Genomic DNA, 27,813 nt, shown 5'->3' with positions numbered 1-27,813 from the left:
ACAGAGCCCGACGCGGGGCTCGAACTCACGAACCGTGAGATCGTGACCTGAGCTGAAGTCAGACGCTCAACCGACTGAGCCCCCCCCCCAGGCCCCCTGCATGGTTTCCGTTTTCAAGATGACTGGTTAGCATGGTTCTAGAACCCTGTACTTAGTGGGGGTGGTTTTTTCTCATGAGAGCTGGGGCCATGGTTTCTGGGCGTCTATGGCTTGGCTGTGAGGCCTCGCTGGCTGCAGCCAGACGGTGACGTGGGGGCTGCTCTGGCTGTGGGCCATCTGGGGACAGTCTGCGTCTGTGCCCTTCCGAGTGCTGATTCCGTCCATCCATGCTCACACGTGGGGCACCGTGCTATACTCACCCCAGGACTCCTCCCGTGCGCCCACGTTTATACTTTCTAATCCAACTTTTAGGACCACAGCATCGACCTGTAAATGCCCAGTTCCCAGAAGCGCTCCTAGAGCCCCTCTCTGGGAGCAACGTGGTTGGCAGAAGCGTATCAGGCACGTGGGTCTGGATTCCTTCGTTCATGGAAACTTCTTAGGCTCCCGTGAGCTCATCTCCAAAACGAGGCTGAAGTCGCCATCTCCCAGGGCTCGCGGGGCTCAGAGATGCACCGAGCCAGCACCAGCAGCCTGGCTTGCAGAGAGGAGGCTGCCTGCAAAAGGGTGGTGGCTCGGGCCAGGGAAATCATGGAGCCCTCTGTTCGCCTGGCTTGTGGGAAAGGGGTTCTGTTAGGCGCAAAATGATTTTGGAAGACGGTGGGAGGGTCGCAGAAACAAGAGGGGCTCTTACCCAACGGTGGCACTTGACTCCGAAGCAATCCAACGATCCCCTGGTGTCGCGCTTGGGAAACCTGCTGGGTTTTACCAAGAAACACCCAGGGGATGTGCTTGTTCTCCGGTGCCGTCGTCGGACAAGGACACCCCCTCCGCACGGGGTCACGGCATCACGCCTACCCCGAGGCGCTAAAACACTCATGGTACCATTTTGGCCCCCGTCATGCTCTTTTCAAGTGTCTGCCTGGAGCCACATCGTGGACATAGTTGCGTGCGTGGTGTTTCCAGCGTGGACCCTCCCTTCGTGTATGCCGGGCGGGCTCTGACTGTCCCTTACATTTCGACACGTCACATGGGATTTGGGTACAGTCCATTTTTGATGTTTGGTGTACGTGCTGGGAGTAAAATGTGTCCTGAGGAAGAAGGAACTGGGAGCCCACTTCCCGGAGGTGAATTGTTAAGATGATTCCCGACAGTCCTGTCACTTGCGTCCTGCTCCACCGCTGACACGTGACCCAGGGGAGGACAGAAGGCCTTCCTGCAGCTTCCCTGCCTCGGAGCTAGAGACGTGCGTTCCCTACACCGCCACCAGCCACGTGTGGCCACGTGTGCTTCAAGTACCGAGAGGGAAATAAAATGTGAAAATCGGTCCTCAGCCAGACTTTAAGGTCAGTAGCCACACGTGGCTTGTCACTCCGAGTGGGGGGCAGAGTCGAACAGCCTTTCCCTCATGGAAGCGAGGTCTAGAACTCCGAGCTGTTCCTTTCTGGAGTCAGGGGAACACAAGCTTCTACCCCCGCTGCCAGGGCCACTGCCGTGGGGAGTGGATTGGAACCGTTGCCGCTTTTCCACCTGTGAGCGCAGTGCCTCCCATTTCCTTAAATGGCTCTGACCCTGAGAAGTGACAGTGACCCCAAGACGCCCACATCCTTCGGATGAGACCCCCGAGTCTTGTCCACAGGATCTGGCCTGGCCCTTTCCTCTGCAATAGTGACATCACCTACTCAACACAAAAGTGTTCACCAAAACACTCATCACACATGTGCATATAGCACACGCATCGGGCATGTGCACGTAAGCATACGCACATATGCACGCACCACACGGGCATACACACGTGCACACGCCACCCGCACAAGTGCATGCACACACACACACACACACACACAAAACCCTGGAGAAGGTTACTGACTGTCATATCCTTGGGTTAAGCACTCTTGGTTCGGTATGGTTTCTGGAAAAACAAACTAGTTTCTTGTTCAAGAGGATTTTCAGGTAACGGAGAAAACCTTTGTACTTGTTCATTTCCCTGCGGTTAAAAAAAAAAAAAATCCAACATCATTTTCTCAAAATATTTGGAATGCGAGGTTGTGTCCATTTATAAAGAGACGTGTTCCTCCTAAGGCAGGAGGCAGAAAAGGCCGTGTGGATGTTCCGCACGTTGTAGTCTTTGCGGTGCCGGAAGCCGAGGTCTTTATTTCCCGGGGTGTGCACAGTGGGCTCGGCGAGGCCAGCTGAGAGGCGGGCATCCTGGGGCGGCGGCTGCGGACCCGGGGACTGCTCAGGTGACCGTGCTGCCAGGTGGGACGGCCCCAGCGGGGCGCCCACCCCGCCTCCCCCTCCGTCTGTGCAGTTTGTCTGTTTCTGGGGTTCCCGTGCTGCTGAACTTGGCCAGAGATAAGGCAGCCTGCGAGCAGTATTTCGGAAGGGTTTGGGAATTCTAGAACTTCCTTTCATGATTCAGCCTGTGGTCAGGAAGCCTCGCAACACATGTTTCCTAAATTTAGCTCGCAGGCCTGGCCACACGCATGCGCCGCCCCCCCCCCCCTCCAAGGGACGGCCAAGGGCAAGGTGCCTCACCTGAATCGCTGTGTTCACGGGGCCGATGTGGGTGAGATGCTCCTCGCTGCACGCCTTTTCCCGGACGCTGCCTACACATCACCTTGTTAGATTTCGGAGCAAAGCAGATTCTTTCCTCTACCTCCCCAGCCGTGTTACTGCTCTCTCCCATGGCCGGCTCTGTCTGCGTCAGCGTGGGGCTCCAAAACCTTTCATCCAAAGCAGCGATGCCTCCCAACCCCTGCCTGGCCACGCGGGGCACCAGGAAGAGTTCTCAAACAGTCCGGACGTCTGGGCCCCAGCCTTGGAGCTTCTGAGTCATCTGGGGCTAGAACTCCATCACCAGGCACTATTAAAAAAAAAAAAAAAAAAAAAAAGAATCACCCAGGCTATTCTAAGCTGTAGTCAGGGTGGAGAATCTCGGTTCTGGTCTAGAACTTTCTTTGTTGTGCTAATCCAGCTTGCTCAGGAAGGCAGACCGCATAGCCTCAGTGCATGAGGACACCTAGACAGGGCAGGGCTGGTGTCAGGGGGTGGGGGGAGCAGGGCATCTGCACCGCTCAGAAACGCCCGGAGAGATCGCAAAGCAGGTGTCGAGAAGGTGGTGTAGACAGCCCTGCTCGGGCCTTCTGATTCTCGGGGGAGGCGTCCAAAGCTCCCTGCCCACAGCGCGCCAGCCCCCAGCCCAGCTGGCCTGCGTGTCCCTCGGGGCGGGCTCCCATCCTTGGGCCTGGAAGGCGGCCGGGGAGACGGCTGAGATCATTCACCCCTCCTCACTGATAGGCTCCCGGGTGAGAGAGTCCAGGCAGAAGGTCCTCTCGTTTCTGGAAATTTACTTTCGTTAAAGCTCTGAACATGCGTCCCACCCCTTCGGCCAGCATCTCTGCTCCAGGAAGGCTGATCTTGCGTCTTTGGGGTCTCTGTTGTCCTTCTTCCGTTCTCGTGCTACATTCCCTCACGTTTTGTTGATTTGCCTTTTCACCGTCCTCGAGCGACTCCACTCTGTCCATTGCTGTCTTCACAGCTGAGGGCCTGCTCTCTTTCCCGCTTCCCCTGCCTCTGCCGGCTTATTTCTGGTGGCTGTCCTTGCCTCCCCGTCTCCTCCACTAGCTTTCGTGTCTCCGGTTCAAGCTACTGCTTTAACTGCGGGATCATTCCATGAAGTCCTGTGATTCCACAGCCATACGTGTGGCCATGATGTCGTCAGCCCCTTGGGACGTTCTAGGGAATGTTCTTTATATGCCTGCCCCCTGTCTCTCCTATTGCTGGTCGCCTTTATTGTTTTAAAATTTATGTATTGGTTTGAGAGAGAGAGAGAGAGGAGGAGGAGGAATTGGCTTAATTCAGAATTGGCCATTCAGAATCTCTCCACCCTAAGAAATGGTGGACTCCCCCACTGCTGTGGGGGCCCCAGCTCTCCAGGCTTCGTCTGAGGTCTGTGGTGGGTCCCTTCCTTGACCACCTGCCCTGAGGGTCTTCGTGCTCTGGGAATGAGCCTTCACTGCATTGGGCTCTGCTCCCCCCAAGTTGTCGTTTGGGGTTAGAGTTTGTCTGCTAATTCCATGGCCTTTCTCTTCCTGTTCTTGTTTGGGGTTATTCAGAGAGGAGGAGGTCATGACCTCTTCACTCTGTCAACGTGCAAACTACCTGATGTTTTGATACTTATCTTACGGAGCAACTTAGAGTGTTTGGCATTTTCGTTAAGTTTCTTCAGGAACAGGTAAGAATACACAGACGAGCTATTCTTAATGACCAAAAAAATTCGTGTGGTGCTATTTGCTCCTGCCAGCCTCTCTGATCTACATGGCCAAACAAGGCTGTTTGCCTGGCTGACTTTGATCCGGTCAGCACATTGATTTATTGGCCACTTGCCACCAGCCAGGAACAGTACTAGGTGCTGGGGCTGTAGCAGTAGCCAAGAGCCTTCCCTGCAGTCAGGTTGTTTCTGGTCAGACTGGAGGAAAGAACGGGAGGGGTGCCTGTGTGGCTCAGTTGGTGAAGGGTCCAACTTTGGCCCAGGTCATGATCTCATGGTTCGTGGGTTAGAGCCCCGCGTTGAGCTCTGTGCTGACAGCTCAGGGCCTGGAGCCTGCTTCAGATTCTGTGTCTCCCTCTCTCTTTCTACCCCTCCCCTGCTCACACTCTGTCTCTCTCTCCCTAAAAGTAAATAAACATTAAAAAGAAAGAAAGAAAGAAAGAAAGAAAGAAAGAAAGAAAGAAAAGAGGAAAGGAAAGGAGAAAGGAAAGGAAAGGAAAGGAAAGGAAAAGAAAGGAGAGGGGAGGGGAGGGGAGGGGAGGAAGAACAGGAGCCCCAGGTCTTGATCTGACATGACCTCATTTATTCTTCCTGACAGCCCTCTTTTGGGAAGGAAATTTACAAATACAAGTGCCAACACATTCATAATTAACAAATGTTGCCATTTTTTGCCATTTTACCTATTTTTTTGCCCTTATTTCTCCTAAAAGAACATTCCAAATAAGGTGAAAGCTATGTCCTTTTTGTGGACAGTAATTTGCCCAAGACCAGAGGGCTGGTGAAGGAGCAGCAGGACTGACAAATCAAGCTCGGGTGCCCTTTGGGGCAAAGGCCGTTCATTCTCTCGTTTACTCTGCTGCACTGATTTGTGCACATGATGCTGATCTTGCCGTGTTACCTGGTGGGTCGTCTACAGCAAATATGAACATCTGTTCTAGCAGACCAGACAGACTTGTCGCAGGCCATGGACTTATGTTTGATACATGTATGTAAAACCTATGGTTTTGAAGATGCCAGGAAATTTTTTAGAGCCAACAAATACAGCAAGATGGAGTTATCGGGAGCTAAGACTAATTGAGGTATAAATTTTGCACATATTAGTATCTATCTACTGCCATACTGATTTTTACAATAACCTGTACTTTTCTGTCTCATTTGTGACCATGGATGCCCTTGTGAATATTCTGGAAGTCCCTCAACATGGATAAAGGATGAGGGGTGCCTGGGTGGCTCAGTCGGTTAAGCATTGGACCCCTGATCTCAGCTCAGGTCTTGATCTCATGGTCATGAGTTCAAGCCTCGTGGTGGGTTCCTCTCTCAGTGGGAAGCCTACTTAAAAAAACAAGAAAAGGAAAGGAAAGGGAAAGGGAAAGGAAAGAAAAGAAAAAATGGATAAAGGATGAATCTAAGACTTACATATAGCATCTTATAAAAGAACAAGACAGTGCATTGATTAGTTGATGGAAATATGTGACCACAGACCCCCAGGAACCTAGTCTGTACTTCCCCTAGAAGCAGTGGTTCCTATTCACTAATTCAGTGTTCAGGGTCATTTTTTAGGACATTACCACACACCATGAGAATTGCTGTATTTTGTTTCTTTCTCATATAAATAGGGAAATAATTTTTTTAATTTTTCTTAATATTTACTTCAGAGAGAGAGACAGACAGCATGAGTCGGGGAGGAGCAGAGAGAGGGAGACACAGAATCTGAAGCAGGCTCCAGGCTCTGAGCTATCAGCACAGAGCCCAACGCAGGGCTTGAACTCACCAATCATGAGTTCATGACCTGAGCTCAAGTTGGATGCTTAACTGGCTGAGCCACCCAGGTACCCCTAGGGTAATAATTTTTTAAAACCAAGTTGGATTTGACTATTTTTGTAGATGACATGATTTTGAAACAAATGAACTATTTTACAATATAGTGAAAAATTTATTTAAGTAAATAAAAAAAATTAAATGCACCCAGAACCTTCTCTACAACAGGCTCTTGTCCAGGGAGAAGATCTTGTCACCACTGTGTCCCCATTGAAAAAGAGGGATTCCTCCTACTCCAGTGCCCTCCTGACGTCTTATGTCACCTGAAGGACAAAAAAAAAAAAATCACACACCCATGGTTAATGGGGATTAGGCTTCAAGTAAATTACTGGAACAGCAGGCAGGATAGAAAGTGTGGGGCTTGGGAAAAAAAGAAGCCACACCACTGGAGAAAACACTTGTGCAGATCACAGCCTTATGGCCCTGGCTCAGTGAGAGCCTGAGAGTTAGTGTGCTGTTATGGAATGCTCCCCTTCTTTTTTTTAAAAAAAATTTAAATGTTTATTTATTTTTGAGAGAGAGAGAGAGAGAGAGAGAGAGAGAGAGAGAGAGAGAGAATAAGTGGGGAAGGGCAGAGAGAGGGGGAGACATGAAATCCAAAGCAGGCTCCAGGCTCTGAGCTGTCAGCACAGAGCCTGACGCTGGGCTCAAACCCATGAATCAAGAGACTGCGACCTGAGCTGAAGTCAGATGCTCAACTGACTGAGCCCCCCAGGTACCCCAGGAGTGCTCCCCTTCCTTCGTGCCTTGCCTCCAGTGGGGTGTGGTACAACTGTGGATGGCGGGCAGAGGAAAGAACTACAGGACATGCACTCTTCTGAGCAGGAGGGCTCAGGGGAAACCCAAAGGCAATGGGGGACACACAAACAGGGCACAGAAGAAAGTGAAGTCTGGCACCTGCAGCTACAGAAATCCTAGGATGGTAATGTAAATCCTCACACTACGAGTCCATTCACCTCAGTTCATATTACCTGATTCAACACGTCTAGGTTTTCAACAACCAAAAAAACAGGTTGTCAAAAAAAAAATCAAAACACTCCAGGTTTCAGCAAAAAAATTACTAGGCATACTAAAAGGGAAGGGAACATACAGTCACCACAACACAGATCCAGAAAACTCACAGAAAGAAAGAAACTAGAGACAGAGAGAAAATCTTGAAAAAAAGCCAGAGAGGGGTGGAGACCCTAAGCACAGAGGAACAGGGGGTGAGAGTTATTTATAGGAGACTTTCTATCATAAACCGTGCAAACCAGAACTGCCCTTTCGAAATATTTTAAATGTTAAAAGAGAAAAAAAAACACAAGTGCCAACCTAGAATTTTATATCCAGCTCAAGTATCCTCTAAATGCAAAAGAGAAATAAGGACTTTCTTGGACAAACAAAAGCTAAGAAAATTTGCCACTAGCTGATTGGTCTTACAAAAAAAAAATGTAAAAGAAATTTTTCAGACAGAAGGCAAAAGGTATAGATCTGAAAGTTGGATCTGCCCGAAGAATGGAAGAGCATCAGCAAAGGAAAAAATGAAGGTAAAATATAATATTTTCTTATTCTTCATTGATCTAAAAGGCAGGTATTTATTTAAAGTAGTACAAGTAACTGTGTACGGAATGATTCTCACGTGTGAGTGAAATGAATGGTGGTATTGTCACAGATGTTCAGAGGGAAGAACAGGAATGCTGTTAGGAGGTAATTCTACTGAATGTGAAGTGGCATAGTGTCATTTGAAAGTTCAATTTAAAATTTAGGTTTTAAATGTATATTATAAACTCCCGGGCAACACTAAAAATTTTTAAAAGATATGCTGAGAGCATCTACAATGGAATCATGTAAGATGCTTGATTAAAACTGGAGAAAGCAGAAAAAGAGGAGAGTAAAGAGCAAATTCTATGAATAAAAAAGCTACAAACATGTTAGATATCAATCCAATTAAATCAGTAATCGCTTTTAATGCAGATGGTCTAAGTACCCCAGTTAAAGTACAGAGTTTATAAGAGTGGATCAAAAAATGTGATGCACCCGTTGCAAAAAAACAAAACAAAACAAAAAAAACTTATCTTAAATGTAGAGACATATGTGCATTAATACTAAAGGAATGGAGAAAGATAGTCCATGCTAGCACCACTCGAAATAAAGATGGAATAGCTATATTAATTTTCAAGAAAACAGGCTTCAGAAAATGGGACCATCAGGGATAAAGAGGAGTGTTACATAACAATAAAGGGATCACTTATCCAAAGAGATAGAACAATTTTAAACATGTATGCACTTAACAAAGGACATCAAAATACACAAGGCAAACACTGATAGCACCGAAAAGAAAATAGGCAAATCCCTTGTTGTAGTTGGAGATCTCCATCACCTTCTGTCAGTAATTGATAGACTAAGTAGGTAGAGAATCAATAACGGTACACGTGACCTGAGCACCACCTTCCACCCTGTTGATCTACTCAACATTCATAAAATATTCAATCCAACAACAGAAAAATACTCATTCTTCTCAAACTCATATGGAACATTCATCAAGATAGAGAGTGTTCTTGGAAAACGTATGGTAACATAAGTTCTTATGTAATGTGTATGAATAAAAAATAATGTGCAATTTATGTGAATATAAAATAATATAAATTGTGTTCTCAGGATGCAATGGAATTAACCTAGAAATCAGTAACAGACCTCTGTAAAATCCCCAAATATTTTTAAATTAAACAACAGACTTCTAAATACTTACTGGGTCAAAGCAGAAGTGTACAGGGAAATGTAAAAGTGTTTCCCACAGAATAAGAATAAAAATACCCCTTATCAAAATTTGTGGGATGCAGCCAAAATAGTGCTTAGAAGGAAATTTATAGAGGTAAATGCATCTATTAGATAAAAGGAAGATGTAAAATCAATAACCTGTGCTTCTACCTTGGAAAACTGCAAAATAAAAGAGAAAATAAAATAAAAGAGAAAAATAAAAGAGAAATAAATAAATAAATAAATAAATAAAAAATAAATAAATGAATAAATAAATAAATAAAAGAGAAAAATAAAAGAGAAAGCCTAAAGCAAGAAGAAGAAAGGAAATAATTAAAACAAGAGCAGAAATCCTTGAAATTGAAAACAGGAAAACAATAGAGAAGACACAAATTACTGGTATCAGAAATAAAAGAGACATCATCAGTGCTAATTCTGTGCACATCAAAGAGACAATAAGCAAATACTGTGGAAAATTCTGTCCTCACAAATGTGGCAGTGTATATGAAATAGGCTAATTCCTGAAAGTTGCAAACTCTTTTCAAGTTAAGTCAGTAATGAATAGCCTCCTCCCTACCTGAAAAACAAAAAACACCATGTTCATATGGTTTCATTGATGAAATATATCATACATTTAAGGAGGAAATTATATCAGTTTTCAACAATTTTCTCTTTCAGAAAGTAGAAGCAAAGGGATGGAGATAACAGTAGGACCTGATGTTTAGGTTAACATAGATACAGATGGATATATAGAGAGAAATACTTCAGATGTGTGTACCTATACAGGTTAGGTATACTTATATGTATACTTTCTCTGTCATCTGAGAGGGTCTAGAGACAGTGACATCCTAGTAGCAGTGAGCACACTTTGTGCCCAGATCTTGGTTTTGAATACCACTCTCAATCCCAAGGAAGAGAGAAATGATAGGCTAGGAGTGGAGTAGGTAACATACTAGAGACACCTGTGGTATCTTTAGCGCCAGAAATAAGGAAATGTCCCCCAAAAAAACAAAAACCACAATGATAGAGCCATTTGAAAAGGACAAAGGCGCCAGCCGGAAGGGTACCCAGTGGCCATGCCAGAACAGTGTGAGCAACAGAATAAAGTAGTTTTGGGTACACAACTAAATGAATAAATACAATGCGGGGGGGGGGGGATAGACAAGTCTACCCTGCAGAAGAAGTCCAAACAACTTATGAAGATACTCTGCCCTCAAGGAGGTGGAACATACCTCCCCTTGCCCGAAGTGTGGGCTGCACAGAGTTTCTTCCTTCCAAAAGGAGTGGGATGGAAGGGATGGGGTGGGGGAACAATTTTACAGTGGAGAAACCCAACAGGCACCACTCTTCCAGATGGTAAAGATTAACATTAATGGTGACAGGTGATGTTGAGAGCATGTACCCTCCATCTGATGGGTCAGATGGCACTTTCCCCTGTGGGGTCTCTCTCCCCCAAAACACCCAACTGCGATCTAACCATGGGACAAACATCAGACAACTCAGGTGAGGAACGTTCTACAAACTACCTGAGCAGTATTCCTTGAAACTGTCAAGGTCATTTAAAACAAGGAAGGTCTGAGAACATGTCACAGTCCACAGGTGGCTGAGCAGGCATCAGAACTAAATACAGAGTGGTGTCTTGGGTGGGGTCCTGGCACATAAAAAAGAAGGCATTAGGTAAAAACGAAGGAAATCCAAAGAAAGGAATGAAGTATGAGCTTTAGTTAACAATAATGTGTCACTGTTGGTTCACTAGTGAGAGGTGTACCGGAGGCATATGAGATGTTAACAGGAGAAAGGTGGGGTATATGGACACTCTGTACTATCTTTGCGATTTTTCTGTAAATCTAAATACATCCTAAAATTTAAAGTTTATTTAAAAAGTAAAAGAAGGGGCGCCTGGGTGGCTAAGGCAAATTAAGCATCCAGCTCTTGGTTTTGGCTCGGGTCATGATCGCCGGGTTTCGTGGGTTTGGGCCCTGAATCGGGCTCTGCGCTGGCAGCACGGAGCCTGCTTTGGGATTCTCTCTCTCTCTCTGCCTCTGTCTGCCCCTCCCCGCTCGTGCTGTCTGTCTCTCTCAAAGAAATGAACTTAAAACAATTTTTTTTTAATTTAAAAAACAAGTAAAAGAGACGTATAGATATCATCTCTGCGCTCAGGGAGGCAGGCATTCATCCAGTACTCATGCTCGGATATGAAGTCAGGACTGTGGTCAGCGCTGCGAAAGAAAGGCATGGGGTTTACCTTGAGGGGGATTGGATGGCCTGGGAGCATCTGAGGGTTCTGCACTGAGAGAGCCCAGTGGGAGCGATGGGGGGGCCAGCTGGTCGGTCCTGAGATAAGAGGGTGGATGGCGGTGGACCAACAGCAGAGAAGTGGAGTGCTCAGGTTTTGTTGGAAGGGTGGGCGTGTTTGGAAGGGTGGCCGGTGAAATGGGTAGACTGACTGATGTGTTGCTTCTGGCAACACAGAGAAGAGAGGGTACTGCCGGGACTTCGATTTTTGTCTTTTGCAGCTACGTGGATGGTGTTGCTGGGCTGGAGTTCTGAGACCTGAGCTTGTGGAATCACAGACTCGCTGGGCCCCAGCCCCCACAGCTGTGATTCGGCAAGTCCCAGTGGAGCCTTGACTTTTCCATTTGTATCTCTTTTTGGTGTTTTTCAATTTTTTTTTTTTTAAACTTATATCGTAGTTCGTTAACAGGGAGTGCAATATTGGTCTCAGGAGTAGATTTCAGGGATTCATCACTTGTATACAACATCAGTGCTCATCACAAGTGCTCTCCTTAGTCCCCATCCCCCATCCAGCCCATCCCCCACCCACCTCCCTCCGTCAACCCTCAGTTTGGTCTCTGTCTTTCAGAGGGCCTCCAAGGGCTGCAGCTCAGGAAGGGCTGGCCTCCAGCCTGGCTCTACCGTGACTACCTGTGTGTCCTTTGGGAGGGCATTGACCTCCGGAGCCCGATGCCAGGTCTGTGAACTTGGGCACCACTACCTTTCGTGATGCGGGCAGGTCAGCCGACGCCCCGCGAGCGAGTGCTTATGAGCCTCCCCTTGCTATCCTGCCATCTGGGTCACTGTCCCTCTCACGGCACGAATGGTGCACACCCAGGCTCTTTGCGGCTCAATCGGGTCGATCCTCTGTGGCATGCTGATGCTTTTTGCGCAGAGCTGTCCCTCCTGTAGGTCTGGGGCGCAGTCGGCTTCGGTTAATTTTGCAGACACATCCCTGTGAGTCTCCTGGCCGCACCTAAGTAAACCGTCTACCGACTCCTTCCGGCTCCAGGTGTCGGGACAGGGTGTCTCTCCATGTTGGGTGTTCCGGGAGACAGCACAGCCTTGAGTGTGAAATCCAAAGTCGTGCTCACGACACAGAGGCATGAGTGCACAGCAGATGCATGTCACAACCCGAGACAGGTGGGAAGTTATGTCTTCCGCCGGTGCGCGATGGCCGTCTGCCAGGAGACCTGCGACAGGACCCAAGGAGAGCTGGCGCCCGCACCCTGACCCTGCACACCGGCCCTGCTGACCTGGAGACTGTATCTGCTCAGCCTTGCCAGCCCCCTGCCGGGAATTGCCATCCTGCTAAGATTCCTCTAGCGTTTCTCTCCTACGTGGTCCAGCCTTGTAGGGGAATTTGATACTTAAAATAGGTTAGGGTTGGGGGGCGCCTGGATGGCTCAGCTGGTGAAGCATCCAACTTCAGCTCAGGTCATGATCTCACGACTCGTGAGTTCGAGCCCCGCATTGGGCTCTGTGCTGATGGCTCACAGCCTGGAGCCTGCTTCGGATTCTGAGTCTCCCTCCCTCTCTCTGCCCCTCCTCTGCTCGTTCTCTGTATCTTTCTCTCTTTCAAAAATAAGTAAACATTAAAAAAAGAAAAGAAAACAGCACTTGCCGTACTTGTCTTAGTCCACGTTAGCGCGTCCCGGTGGGTTGAAATCACGTGGTCCGGGTTCTCTGGCAGCTGCAGGGTCCCTGCAGTTTGTGTGAATGAGGTGTGGGGACAGGAACATAAGAAAGAGTGTCCAGAAGCTGAAAGCCTCCGCCAGGCCCCTGCGGACAGGACAGGAGAAGCCACGCGTCTGTGGGGTGACCAGGGTCTCCCTGCGCGTCACCTGGGGCGGGACCACGGAAAACCATGGCTGTTTTCCAGCCGGTCCTGCTTCCCTGTGTGGTCTGCCCTGCGGAAAGGCCGGGGACAGCTGCCAGCCACATCCAGGTGCCTTCGGGCCACGGTAGCTGGGCCGGGACGTCCCGGGACCTGCTGGCTGCAACCCCACCCTCTCCCTCCTCAGGAGAGCAGGGCGGGACTTGACCCGGTGACACTTTGGATGTCATCCTGTGTTGACGGATTCTTGGCTAAGCGCCAGCTCACCTGTGAACAAGGAAGCGTCCTCATGCAGGAGCCCCGCCCGTGAGGCGCACGTCTGCGTGTGCCCGGAGCCCCCGCGGACAGGCCGCAGGGGTAGCCCTTGCTCCCCGGGGAAGGTGGAGTGGGTTTTCTGGGCCCGGACATCAGCAGGCTCGGCACAGGGTTCTGACTGTCCTCTGCGGCTCCTTTCTCTTTCTCCCTCTCAAAATAAATACATACACCTTCAGTGATTTCTGTTTTGACGTTAAATCGCTTGAGGTGGGCTGGTTGCTTAGTTGCAACCACGAATGTCGAGAGTTAACCTGTATGTTGACATGAGGGGCTAATAGCTGCGATTTGTGCGGCCGCGTCAGCGGAGAAGCATCGGGCGGCCCAGAGCGAGGTTCTCTTGTGGGGCCCGAGAAGCCGGGTGCTGGCTGAGCCATGTCGGCCTCTCCCTGATGGGCCGTTAGTGGCTTCCAGCTCTGGACGCGTGGCCAGAGAACTCTGGTTTGAAGGTCTGGATGATATTTTCCACTGTTGACACTTCTCCTCGCCTGTGGACATTAGCAAAAAGTCACTCTGTCCAGCCAGCCTTAGACTTACGTTTTATTTCTGAAACGTGTGCCTCTATTCTAAGAAATGTGCTTTCCTGCAAACCCAGATCAGGGAATGCTTGGCAGAGATCGCTCCGTGTGGTTCTGTCTCGGACGAGCAGCGGTGTGGCCGGACGGCAGGCCCCGGGGAGGCTGGGGACAGCGCCGCGGGGCGGTCTCGCCGAGGGCGGGCTAGTGGACACAGGGCTGACTCGGGCCGGGAGCCACGGCATCTGTGTCCACGAGTCGCCTTCCACGTGGCCAGATCCTGCACGCAGAAGGCACCGCCCACGGCTCCCTGCAGACCCGCCAAGGGTGGTCGTCTGTGGGGACTTCGGGGGCGGCCCCACTGTGCCCGCCCCAGCCTGGCCGTCTCTTGTGACTAATCGGCCAGCCCCTGCCCAGCCCCCAGGAAGCCCTGTTGTCCCTGAAGGCTGGACTCTTTCCTCTTATGCAAATTCACCGAACTGTGAGGTTGTTCCTTTTACTCAAGCCCCACGCTTAATTCTCTCAGCTTGAAGCCACAGAGGAAATTCCCAGGCAAATCTCTATCACGGCTGCTTTGCATCGAGGCGGCCGTGTGCCTCTGAGTGTGATACGCCAGGGTCATTTGTTACTTTTCTCCATCTTTCTGATTTTGTTCCCCTCTGTGGCGGGGCTATAGCAGAAATTGTCCGCAAATGTCTCCCCAGAGCGCCGTTAATTGCTGCCGCTGTCGCCTCCGTCCATATGATATGGGGAGGCTCTGGGGCCCAGTGACGCGAAACCCACCCCCTCAGCACACCAAGTGCTGTTGGAGATGTTCTCTGCAGGAAGTGGAAGGAGACGCACCCTGTGGTCGAGGGTTCAGCACCTGTAGGAGCCACGGCTCAGTGGGTCTTAAGAAAAGCAGACATCCTGAAGCACTTGTCTGGGCTTCTGACACCCAGGACAGATGGGGCTTAAGAAAAACAGAGGTACAGAGACACAGGCCACCTCTTCTGTTCCTACGCCAAGGCTCAAAGCACTGAAATGAACATGGGTTTAGGGAACAAGAATAACAAGTTTAAGAACATAGACTTTTGTTTGAGAGAGAGAGAGAGACAGGGGAGGGATGGAGAGAGAAGGACAGACGATCCAAAGCAGGCCCTGCACTGCCAGCACAGAGCCCGATGCAGGGCTCGAACTCACAAGCCATAAGATCATGACCTGAGCCAAAGCTGGACACTCAACCACCTGAGCCACCCAGGCGCCCCTGAGAACATAGTCTTATCCCAAGGCAACACTGTGCATCTCTGGCCACAAGGATGGGCCTTTGCAGTGGAGGTGAGGAGGGAGAGATCCTGTAGTTGGTCCTCATTTTTCACAGATTCCACGTTGATAATTCGCCTCCTCGCTGGAACCTAGTTGCAGCCCCCAGCCTACGCTCTCCGTGTCTGTGTGGTCATTTGTGGGCGCGTGCAGGGCGGTGAAAGATGTGAGGTCCTGACACCCCGTTCCCAGCTGAGGCTTGATATGGCGACGCCTTGCCTCCTTGTCTGGCCTCACGCTCCACACGAGGGTCCTTCTTGTGGTCTGTGTAGGGCCATGTTTTTGCGTTTCTTTGTGCTTCTGGTTGGTGATTGTGCCGGGAACGGCCCAAGCTTAGCGCCACGGTGCTGAGTCATGTGCCGAAGTGCCGACAAGCTAGGTCCCTGGGCTCCTTCACGTCCACGGACTCCACTCTCTTCCGGCCCGCCCTGCCCTGCCCTTTGCTCACGGTGATGGTGCTAGGGAACCACACAAGGGGAGATGTGAACATCGGACGTACGGGCGAGGATGCTAATGGAACGGAAGGAACAGGTCACGTTTGTGAGCAGGCCAAAGCCGCGAACACGGTGGTCTCCCGTCAGGGGACCCGGGGAACATTGCCGCCGGGGAACATTTGGAAACGCCCAGAGACGGTTGGGGTTGTCACACTTGGGAAACTGGGGTGTACTACTGTCAGCGAGTGGAGGCCAGCCTGTCATGGACAGGACAGCCCCCGGTACAGAAGCGTCCAGCCCAAACGTTGGGAAACCGTGAGCTGCCAGGTGACAGATGGACGGGAGGAACCAACAGGAGTGTGAGGAGTAAAGGGCAGTGTTAGCATGTGTGTCGAGGGTGGGGACGCGTGAACGGGGCCGCTGTTGTTAGCCAGAAGCCCAACGTGAATACCGGCGTGCTGAGGCCGGCCGCATCACACCGGGATACCGAGGGCAGACCCAGGAGTGGCCCGCGCCCCCGCGTGTGTCGATCCCCGTGCTGGCAGCCTCCGAGCTGGCCACACTTTGAAGAGGGTCTTGGGGGAAGTGGAATCGCGCGGGCAAAGTGACCAGGAGGGCGGATGCCCTGGAAGTAACATCAAGGGCGCGAGGACGGTGAACCGGGAGCGGAGCCGTGAGCGAGCACCGGACGGGCATCTGGGGGAGCAGGACCGGAAGTATTCTGGGTGTCCTGCGGGCAGACGGGGGTTCCGGGCTGCAGGAGGAGAGGGAGGGGGTCCGCTGAGAGACCCTGTTCTAGCAGACCAGTCCAGAGAGCAAAGCGGCAGCCTGCACGTGGGGAGTCTGCGTTGTGCACAGTGTGCGTTCCCCGCGGAAACTCCAAACAGGAGAGACGAGCACGTTCCCGTTTAACAGGCATTTTGGGAGCCCCCGGGAAGGCACAGGGTGTTAGGGGTGCAGGTCAACACTTCCAGATCTTGGAGCTCCCGTGTGAGGGCAGGAAGAGCTGGTTGGTGGTGCATGTGATGAAAGAAACAGACCCTTCATGGGATAAAGATGAATGGGGGCGTGTCATCAGCACAGACCTCTCGGAGGAGGTGACGTGGGCCGAGAAGACCAGCCAGGGGGACGTGCAGCAGCCGGGGACAGGAAAGGCCCCGGCACTTCAGGACAGGGCGGCGTGGCCCGACGTGGCGAGCACAGGTGCAAGGGGGCAAGATGAGGAGAGGCTCGGGCCAAACCAGGGAAGAGTTTGGGATGTGACGGGGGACAGGGAGATGGCTTGCCGACCTCAGAGCAGACCAGGAGCGGGGCAGGTCGGGGGAGACCCATCGATGTGCGTGGGAGGCGGTGGCTGCCACCAGGGTGGTCTGGGGAGATGGTGAGAAGCCGTGGCTTTGAGATGTATGGAAAGGAAAGCTGATGGGAGCTCCCTGGAGACCTGGCCCCGCCTCGTGCACGGAGCTCACTGCTTCCTTACGGGACGGACGCACCCGAGAGCGAGCACACCATCTTCTGGATCAGTGTAGGTCAGTGCACCATGACAGGGAGGGGTCTGGACACTCTAGGGTGTCGTCCTCAGCAGCTGCTTAGGATCGGTGTCATTTCCCCAGGAGGACGGGATGCACCCCAAGTCCCCTTGGGGGCACGTGAAGGTTGGTCGCCTGTCAGACACTCGGGAGGACACGTCAGGTGAGCAGTTCAGGTCAGGAGCTCGGGGGGACACAGGTGGCCATGCCAGTGGTGGGGGGTGGGGAGGAGGCCGTGCAGGGAGAGATGCGGTTGGAGACCCAGCCCCGGCCCTGGGTTGCAGATTAATAAGCAGATAAGGAGCCACGGCATCAGGGGTCAGCGAAGAATATAGAGACCGACCCCCTGAAGTCGAGGCACTGGGCCCGGTCCAGTGCTGCCTGAAGCTCAAGCCAGAGAGGGCGGGGGCGTGACCTTGGGTTTGGCCACGTGGCGACGTTAGCAAGGGCGTGGGAGTACAGGCCAGGCCGAGGACGTCGGCGGGAGAGCAGAGGACGGTGCGGGGGTTTGGACCGAGAAGAGAGGGGCACAGCCACCCACCGACCTCCCAGCCACTCCTGGCGCGTACATGTTACCCGTGTGTGTGCCCATGAGCTTTCGAAGACAAAACGAGATCGCTCTGCGCTCACTATCTTGAAATCTGCTCATATTAATCAACCAGTATTTCTGGCCACCTGCCATGTGCCCGGAACAGTTCCAGACACCCAGATGGGGCCGTGAACACCAGTCTCCACCTCGGTCCCAAAGCCAGCACACTGGTGTGGGGACGAAACAGGGATCACCCTCAGCGGGAAGTCATGGTGTGTTGACTGAGCCTTGCCTGTGCAGATGAGCCATGGGTGGGAGGGAGAGGGATTGTCATCTATGCAGATGAGCCATGGGTGGGGGGAGGGATTGTCCCTTGCGCAGATGAGCCATGGGGGGGGAGGGATTGTCCCCTGTGCAGATGAGCCGTGGGTGGGAGGGAGAGGGATTGTCACCTGTGCAGATGAGCCATGGGTGGGAGGGAGAGGGATTGTCCCCTGTGCAGATGAGCCATGGGTGGGAGGGAGAGGGATTGTCACCTGTGCAGATGAGCCATGGGGCGGGGGAGGGATTGTCACCTGTGCAGATGAGCCATTGTGGGGGGGGGGAGGGATTGTCACCTGTGCAGATGAGCCATGGTGGGGGGAGGGATTGTCCCCTGTGCAGATGAACCATAGGGGGCAGGAATTAATCAGCAAAGGGGGAGGTGCTGCCCCAGGCATCACAAAATAGGATTTCGTGTCATGAAACATTTTTCTATTATGAAATGCACGTTGAACCCGTGTCATAAATTGGCCCCAGAGGAGCAAGTGATGCTGTTGTGTTTTGAGAAGCTGGCCACACAACACCCTGAAGCCTCACCTCCCTGGAAGGTACCTGCGCAGGTGCTCAGGCCGAGGTCAGGGGGCTTAGGGGGTCCGGTGTGGGCCTCCCAAAGGCCCTCTTTGTTTCTCAGTTTTGAGCTTTTGAATAAAGTGGTTTTGCACATGTAGAGAAAGAACTGGGAACATTGAACTAGCAAGCATTAGGTAGCGTTTCTTTTTTTTTTTTTTTTAATGTTTATTTATTTTTGAGACAGAGAGAGACAGAGCATGAACGGGGGAGGGGCAGAAAGAGAGGGAGACACAGAATCGGAAGCAGGCTCCAGGCTCTGAGCCATCAGCCCAGAGCCCAATGCGGGGCTCAAACTCACGGACCACAAGATCGTGACCTGAGCTGAAGTCGGACCCTTAACTGACTGAGCCACCCAGGCGCCCCATTAGGTAGTGTTTCTAGGCACTGTTGAGAAAACTATCCTGATGGGCGTTAAACACAGTTTGAGCTACAGACTCTCCCTGGGGTCGGAAGAAAAGGCAGATTTAGCCTGGAAGCAGGTGCTGGGTGGTGGGGAGGGGGGGCTGCGTCGATGGGCACACGGAGGAAGGTGCACAGCGGAAGGTCACCGCGGGTACCTGGTTCGGTGGCGGGAGCAGCCCGGACGAGGGCCGAGTGAAGACGCACAGCCTTTGGGGTTTGCCAAGTGAGCCAGAGCTGGTGTCCGAAAAGCAGGGCCGAGAACAGCCGTGTGGCCGTGAGCTCATGGGGACGATGGCTGGAGCCAGGCAGCCTGTGTTGTGCACAGGAGGTTGGAGATCAGGAGAAGGCCCTGGGTGGGTGGTGGGGGCGCAGGAACAGGGCATCATAGACACTGTTCGTTCCGCAAATTAAATAGTCCGAGAATGTGCCCTAAGCTGTCCTTGCACGAGCCATCTCTGCTGTCAGAACCCCGCACCACCACCACCGGCCAAATGCGTCGACCCTGAGGTCCCCAGGCAGGGTCCTCTATGGCAAATCACACCCCCAGAAAAAGGCTGCTCAGCCCAGGGGGCAGGGGATGGGGACTGCTAACGCTGAGCACAGCCAGGCCTCCAGGCCACCCCCTCTGCCCATGAAAGCTGAAAGGAGTCACCTACTAGGAGATGAATGTGTAGGACCCTCCCCTGGGGGACGGGCCAGCAGGTGCCTTGCCCCGTCCTGTCTTGTTCTGATTCCTTCCAAGGGCCCTACATGCCAAAGAGCCAGCACCCATGTCCAAAGCAACAAATGACGAATTTTGAAAATGGTTGTTATGTTGTTGGGATTTAGGTAAATTACAAAGTGTTTGTTCACATTTAAAGTATGGTGCCTGAGGGGCGCCTGGGGGCTCAGTCGGTTGAGCGTCCGACTCCGGCTCAGGTCATGATCCCACGGTTTGTGAGTTCGAGCCCCCTGTCGGGCTCTGTGCGGACAGCTCAGAGCCTGGAGCCTGCTTCGGATTCTGTGTCTCCCTCTCTCTCTGTCCCTCCTCAACTTGTGCTCTCTGTCTCTCAAAAATAAATAAACTTTAAAAAAAAATAGGAAAAGAAATAATTGCTTCCAAAAGACACATCTTCACAGAGGTGTTTTTTGTTCATGGCATTCTTAGCCCACGTGCAACTGTAGGCTGTATGTAACAAAGCAAACTGTGGATGAAGAAAAACTGATCATTAACAGTCCAGTGCTGACAAGGAAGCCAGAAGACTATTTAATCCTTAAATTATAATAAAACTGATGTCTTTTGCGGGGCTCACTCAGGAGATCGGGCAACATCGCCTGGAGAAAATCGTTCCCTCCGTCAGGCATGTATTCTTTTTTTTTTTTTTTAAGTTTATTTATTTTGTGGGGAGGGGCAGCGAGAGTGAGAGAGAGGATCCCAAGCAGCCTCTGCGCTGTCAGCACAGAGCTTGACGAGGGGCTTGAACCCACAAACCGTGAGGTCACGACCCGAGCCGAAACCAAGAGTCAGGGGCTCTGCCCAACCGACTGAGCCCCCCAGGCACCCCAGGCAGTTATTCTGATGTTTTGTCGCGACATGTAGGAAAACCCATGGTGGAGAAGCTGTCTCCCATCATGGTGTGTGTGTGTGTGTGAGACTGTCTACACCTGAGTGCAACGTGCAGGGGCACGCGCTTTCCTCCCCGGATGTACGGACGGGGTCGCCTAGATAATTCTCCATGCGTGACAGGCCCTTTTGGTTAAAATATACACTGCTTTAGGGGCGCCTGGGTGGCGCAGTCGGTTAAGCGTCCGACTTCAGCCAGGTCACGATCTCGCGGTCCGTGAGTTCGAGCCCCGCGTCGGGCTCTGGGCTGATGGCTCGGAGCCTGGAGCCTGTTTCCGATTCTGTGTCTCCCTCTCTCTCTCTGCCCCTCCCCCGTTCATGCTCTGTCTCTCTCTTTCCCAAAAATAAATTTAAAAAAACGTTGAAAAAAAAAAATATACACTGCTTTGGGTATCTGGGGATTGGCAACGCGTAGACCCTTCTCTTCTCCAGCATCCACTCCATTCCTGGAGTGCGTGTGTCTGCTCAGTGCCGTCTTGGTGACAGATGTCCTCGTCGAATGTGGAACCCGCACTGTTTCTTTAGTATCCTGGATTCTTTAGTGCCTGGATGTGGTCTGGAGAAGGACAGGGAGGGGCCAGCGTGGCGTCCGAGGCCAGGGGCCCTGACAGGTTGTCTGTCTTCATGCCCCAGGGCAGCGGCTGGCCCTCCCCCTGTCCAGGCCGAAGGCCCGTGAGCCGAGGTGCCTGCGGCCTTGGTGCTACGTGTGTGAATGTGGCTGCTCCTTCAGCCTTCTGGTGTCCATCTACCAGACGAGACGCAGTAGTAGACCCAGCACCCAGGTCTGCGTTGCACCGCGTCACCGTCATGACTGTCCCCATCTGGAGAGGGTGCCGGGCCGGGCACCTGCGGGCCGTTGGGCCAGCTCCTGAGCCGTCTTGCAACGAGACTTCCCGTTGCAACGTGTCCTTAGACTTCTCTGTCCCGACCGGAAGAGGAAGTTAATGGGGTCACCTTTGTCCCGTGCTGTGTTTTGGGGCTCGGCGCCGAGAGGGCGCCTTTGGAAGGAGGACCTCCAGGCCCCTGGAGGGAAGAGCTCTTGGCCCCATCGGGAGGGCCTGGCCCGGGCTCCAGAGGGTCCGTGGTTCCGCGACCGTCCTTGCCGCTCGCGTCCTGACCGATGTCCTGTCTTCTCTTGCCAGGAGGACCCCCGCGTGCGCCCGCGGCCCGTGGCGGGGAGGCGCCGGCATGGCGGGAGGCGTGGCGGCCGACAGCGCCAACCACCTGCCCTTCTTCTTTGGCAACATCACCCGGGAGGAGGCGGAGGACTACCTGGTGCAGGGGGGCATGAGCGACGGGCTGTACCTGCTGCGCCAGAGCCGCAATTACCTGGGCGGCTTCGCGCTGTCCGTGGCGCATGGGAGGAAGGCGCACCACTACACCATCGAGCGCGAGCTCAACGGCACGTACGCCATCGCGGGCGGCAGGGCTCACGGCAGCCCCGCCGAGCTGTGCCACTACCACTCCCAGGAGTGCGACGGCCTCGTCTGCCTCCTCAAGAAGCCCTTCCACCGGCCGCCCGGCGTGCAGCCCAAGACCGGCCCGTTCGAGGATCTGAAGGAGAGCCTCATCCGGGAGTACGTGAGGCAGACCTGGAACCTGCAGGTGAGCGCCCGCGCCCGGCCGCTGGGGGACAGCGCCCCTCCTCGGGGGGCACCCCGCCTGCCGGCGATGCCGGTCGCCGGTCACCGGCTCCCTCGGGTCCCCTCCAGACGGTCGCCGCGGCGTCAGCCGTGTGCGCGGACCTGATGGTGTCGCTCTGCGCACACGGATGGGCTCCCGATTTTACGGCTCCGGGGGCTCCGTCGCAGAACGTTCCGGACGAGCAGAGCCGGAGCTCCAGCAGCCCGGGCTTGGCCCCTGACGCCGGCTCCCACGCCCCGCAATTTACGTCCCCGGTGCCCTGGGGACGGGCACGTAATCTGCCAGTGACGTGCCCCTGCCCATCTTTCTCAGCCTCTAGGCGGGTGACCCTGAGCTCGTTGGTGTGGCCGCAGGGAAGGGTGCATGTGTTCAATTCACACATATCGGCAAATTGTCATCCGGAGAGGCCCCAGGGGCTGGGACCGCCGAGTCCCAGCCTCACTGTCAACAGCACCCGATATCAGGAGCCACCGGGCTGGTTGACGGTCTCCTGCTTGGCCCCGTGCGTTCGGCCCTTTCTCCCTCGTTCCCCGGATGTGCGCGTCCTGCATTGGGGGTGCCGTCCCCTGCACACGGACGTGTGCGGCACAGCCTTTCTGAGGGTCGTGTGCAGTGACTGCTTTCTGCCCTTGAATACAACCTGCGCCAAAGTCACCTTGCACACAGGGAGCAGTACTCTGTGTGCGGTCGTTGTCATGAGCGTGGAGTGGACGTGCCCCAGGCCATCTGATTTACTTTTTTTTTTTTGCAAAGTCAGATGCAGCAGATCTGTGGACTGGTCATTCAGGCACAGTAACACGAACCTTGTCAGACGTACATTTCTAGGGTTTTGACCAACACCCCGCACCGTGTGGATCCCACCCCAATCAGGGTCTGCTGCCCCTCCCCCGGCCGGCCCCCAGCAGCCCCCCACCAGCCATCTGTCCCACAGTGTAGCCTTTTCCAGAATATCACGTGTGAGGGGACTCACGCAGCCGGTACCCTTTCAGGCCGCCTTCTTCCTGCGCCCAGACCTCGACTGGTGGTGTTTGGGACGCTGCTGTGGGATGCACCCTGTCACACAGAGCTGCTGCTTCTCAGGCCATCTGTGCAGTCTGACCCACTTTGCATCTCAGCTCCCGCCTATCTTCCCGCCTCCCTTCCACCCCCTAGTTTGGGTTCATTATATATTTTTTTATTTTTTTAATGTTTATTTTTGAGAGAGAGAGAGAGAGAGAGAGTGAGCAGGGGAGGGGCAAAGAGAGAGAGAGAGGGAGACACAGAATTGGAAGTAGGCTCTAGGCTCCGAGCTATCAGCACAGAGCCCCACTCGGGGCTCGAACTCACAGACTGCTAGATCCCGACCTGAGCCCAAGGCAGACGCTTAACCGAGTGAGCCACCCAGGTGCCCCTGGGTTCATTATATTTTTATTTTTACTTTTTCTGGTCTTCTTTCTAACTTCCAATAATCCACGCTGGGGTCTTCATTTACGGCTGCGGAGAAACCTCTCCCCCGCCCACTGAGCACGGTGGGGAAGGGAACCCACCCAGCCGTCGGCCCCCTCCCGTTTTTATTTTCCACATTGTCATGGTCCTTTCCTCCATGCCCTGTGGCCACATGTCCTGCAGGTACAAACAGAGTGAGAGCTCAGAGGAGACAGGAAAACCACGTCTCCCTTGTGGTCCACATCCCAGGGCTTCTGAGGTGTCGGGCAGGGCCGGGCTGTGACGCAGAACCACGGGGTCAGTGCTGGGCTGTGATCCATGAAGGGCAAGAGGCCTGTCCTCTGCACCTCACAGATGATGCCGGACGGTTTCTGAAGCCCCATCCGGCTTTAAAAGGCCAGGCTCTAAAATCTGCATTGTCACTTACATACTTGAAGGTATTTAAATCCTATACAAGGATCTTACTGGTTTTATGTGGCGAATGAACGAATGACCATGTCAGGACTTAAGATGGATCAGAAATGATCTCTGCGACTTTTACACGTTTTTACTCAGTACCTCTCTGCCCCCTTTTCCTCGCGGCAGGGCCAGGCTCTGGAGCAGGCCATTATCAGCCAGAAACCACAGCTGGAGAAGCTGATCGCCACCACGGCCCACGAGAAAATGCCCTGGTTCCACGGCAAAATCTCACGGGTCGAATCGGAGCAGATTGTCCTGATCGGATCCAAGACAAATGGAAAATTTTTGTAAGTATGGTCTTCTTCCTTGTCACCTCCTACCAACGGGCCCGCTTGGACTGTTGGGGTAACTTGGCTTCCCCCTTCCTGGAGCCCACGTGGCTCCAGGGAGGGCTCATACACCATCACAGGGCACCACCCACACGGCCCGCTGTGAAGACGTTCCCAGGCAGAGATGCCGCTCGTAACCCAACGTTTGTCACCCAGTCCAAGCCCAAAGTGAACACTCTTCTCGGGCACAGGTGTACGTGAGTTAGAGAAATGGTATCAGCCACAGAGCTTGCTTTACGTGCCAGGATAGGGCGCGTGACGATCGTGGGCATCCATCTGAAATAAAAACACTGTTTGTTCACTCAGTGCCCCAAGGTCTCAGACTTGACTTCTCTCTTTCCTTGGAACTACATGGCGCCACTGAGGCAGATAATCGAAGAGAATTCTGCCTTGTTTGAACGGTTTCCTTGTTAACCTTAGGGATCGATGGGCCTCAATACTCGGGATCCTGGAGACTCAGGCCACCTTGGGGCGGGGTCAGGGGTCAAGGACAGCACCGCGCTGTCTTGGGCAGGTGTCAGCCTTATTCCCAGAGGAGCTGTGGCCAGGGACGTGCCCACCTGTTTGTCACTGCTCAGGTGCTAAGCGGGTGCCTCAGGGGACAGTCATTCGGTCTCACCTTGGACCCTTACAGATGGCACTTGGCCCCGTGGTCAGGCACGTGTACTCACTCACACCCAGGTGACTTTTTTTTTTTTTTTTTTTTTTTTTTTCAACATTTTTTATTTATTTTTGGGACAGAGAGAGACAGAGCATGAACGGGGGAGGGGCAGAGAGAGAGGGAGACACAGAATCGGAAACAGGCTCCAGGCTCCGAGCCATCAGCCCAGAGCCTGACGCGGGGCTCGAACTCACGGACCGCGAGATCGTGACCTGGCTGAAGTCGGACGCTTAACCGACTGCGCCACCCAGGCGCCCCAACTTTTAACTGTTCCTAGAACTAGGAGTGTTTTTGCTGAGTATACATCTATTAAGAATTTTTTATTCAGATTTTACTATAATAGCTCTTATTTGAAAAACGATCTTAAACGCAAAACTCTTCTTTGAAAAGTGATTCTGAAAACAAGAGCGGGGTAGCCCAGGTCGGCACGCAGCGGGTGCTGGAATGCTGATTTAGCAGCCTCCGTAGCAGCCTCCAGCAGAAATCGTGTGCGGGAGATATTTGTTCCTCGGGTGGCCCCTGTCAGCTCATTTCCCCCTGAGGTTTGGACTTTTACTGTCTTCTTCGGAATCATTTCCAGCACAAATGTCATGGGCCTGCGTGAAGTCAGTCCTGAGTGGTGTAATCCAAAGAGTGAGCGAGGCCTCTCTCCTCGCGGGTCCAGCACCTGATCCCAGGCTCGCTGGAAAACAGCTGTGGTCAGAGACGGCGGCCTGCTCCCCGCTCAGACGAGGGGCCCTGCCCTGGGACAGCCGAGGGCCCAGCCAGCTGCCGGTCCCTTCCCTAGGGGTCTTCTCCTGCCTCGTCCAGGTTTTCCTATAGAATGTCTTTCCTGCTGCTTTCCAGTCATTTCAGTTGACTTACTGCCCGCGAACCAGTGTTCACTAGAAGCCGTAGCTGGGGAGGCACTGAATGCCGACGCCACTCGGCACGTTAGAGACAGAGGAGTGAGCACGCCACCGTCTGCCTCCCGAGCCACACATCTCAGTGGGAGAAACAGGCACCGAACCGTAGAACAGGAGCCGTGGAACAGGTGGCTGTGCAGAAGGAAAGGGACAGAGCACGCGTGTGGGTGCCCTGGGCGGGTGGACGTGTGCCGCAGGGCCGGGCCTGGGAGGACTGGCGGGCGCTAGAAGGGGGGCGCTGTCCACCTTCAGGAGGGTGTCAGGGCGGGCTCAGCTCAGGTTCGGTGGGACCCGTCTGGCTGGGTGTAGAAAAGAGACCATGCAGAGATGCAGGAGTACGGACACTCAGAGGCCACACTGTGTGGTTCGTGTGTGTTTGAACCCAAGTGCGGTGTTCGTTATTCTCCAGACGTCAGGGCTTTTGCGTTCTGGTGCCTGAATGCAGGAACCGTGTGGATGCTTGTTGGACACAGGGACGTGGGTGCTGGTGCGTGGCCCCGTTCCGTGGCTCTGTGCTGTGCTCTGTGCACCCTGGTCAGGGCCGGGGCTCTGTGTCTCTTCTGTGCACACGTGCCCTTCTCGTGAGCACGGTTCCTCTGTGTCCGCTGGGGACCATGGCACGTGTTTCCGTGAGTCGGAAGGCGGGATTTCAGGATGAACACTGCCGCGTCCGTCACCCTTCTGTTCCCCCGATGTTTACGGTTCCTTGTCCGGCCTCGTCTTGCTGCCGGACTTGCCCCACGCGGGGCTGGCCGTATGGCTCTGCATTGCTGCTGTCCTACATGGGTCTGTTCCCAGCCCTTCTAGGACACGGTCTGGCTCCAGTCAGCGGCCTGCCGGGTGCTTCCCACACCCCCACCTCCTCCGCACGGCCTCGCTCAGGGCACTTGTTTCCTTCATGACCCCATCTTTGACCCCAAGGCCAGCCTGCCCTCCCTGGGACCTCCCGGCAGCACCTGGCAGAAATGACAAGAGTCTAAGAGGCTCTCAGATCCAGAAACAGAACGTAATTTTTGTGGCTCTTAATAATGGGCATCATGAACTTGATTTAGGATAAGTTGGCGCATGTCAGTGTGCTGTGTGTAATGCCTAGCGCTTGGTAGGAGAATAGTAAATACAGATCTCCTCTACTTATGATGGGGTTATGTCCCGATAAACGCTTCATAGGTGGAAAATATAGTAAGTCGAAAATGCATTTAATATACCTACGCTACTGAACAGACACCATAGCTGGGCCTCGCCCGCCGTGGGCGCACTCAGAACACATAACGTGAACATACCGTTGGGCTAAGTCATCGACCGAAGCCAATCTGATAGTCAAGTGTTGACAGTCTGGTGTGGTCTCTGGAGCACTGGGCCGAAAGGGACACACAGAACCTATCAACGTTGTCAGTGTTGAACGCCTCGTTTGCCATCTTGACGGCATGGATGCCTGGGGGCCGTGGCGCCCTCCCCAGCATCACAGAGAGAACCCTGCCTCACATCCCCAGCCCGAGAAGAGATGCACCTTCAAACTCTGAAGTATGGTTTCTACCGGATTAGTGTCACTCTGTGTCCATCGTAAAGCTGAAAACTCACAAGTGGAACCATCGCGACTTGGGGACTGCGCGTACAAGCTGATTTTGAGTCTTGAACGGCCACAGGCAGCAAGGGCCAAGGGGCACCTGTGGGAAATCCCGAATGCTTGCAGTTTCCGCTTAAGTAATAACATGGAGAGTCAAATGGGGAAGTGAGAGAGTTCATTCTAGAACCTCCGATTTACATGACGGTTCAACGTGGCCAGACCCCTCTCCTGGGAAAACACATGCCCTGTGCCACCCCTAGAAAACACGGAGG

The 27,813-nt window shown here is 53.1% G+C and overlaps 1 protein-coding gene across 2 annotated transcripts in view; it reads left to right on the top strand.

Annotated features, from left to right (window-relative positions):
* SYK (spleen associated tyrosine kinase) overlaps positions 1–27,813 on the top strand; it is an 85,872-nt gene that overhangs the window by 12,618 nt on the left and 45,441 nt on the right. For both annotated transcript variants that reach the window (XM_058693257.1, XM_058693256.1), the window contains exons 2-3: positions 21,697–22,159; positions 24,209–24,369. In XM_058693257.1, the coding sequence (XP_058549240.1) occupies positions 21,743–22,159; positions 24,209–24,369 (578 nt within the window). In that variant the 5' untranslated portion in view covers positions 21,697–21,742. The remainder of the gene's footprint in view (positions 1–21,696; positions 22,160–24,208; positions 24,370–27,813) is intronic.

This window comes from Neofelis nebulosa, chromosome 12 (assembly GCF_028018385.1).
Source record: "Neofelis nebulosa isolate mNeoNeb1 chromosome 12, mNeoNeb1.pri, whole genome shotgun sequence".
Lineage (NCBI taxonomy): Eukaryota > Metazoa > Chordata > Mammalia > Carnivora > Felidae > Neofelis > Neofelis nebulosa.
The sequence above is the reverse complement of the archived record's forward strand: the minus strand, read 5'-3'. Positions and strand labels throughout refer to the sequence as shown.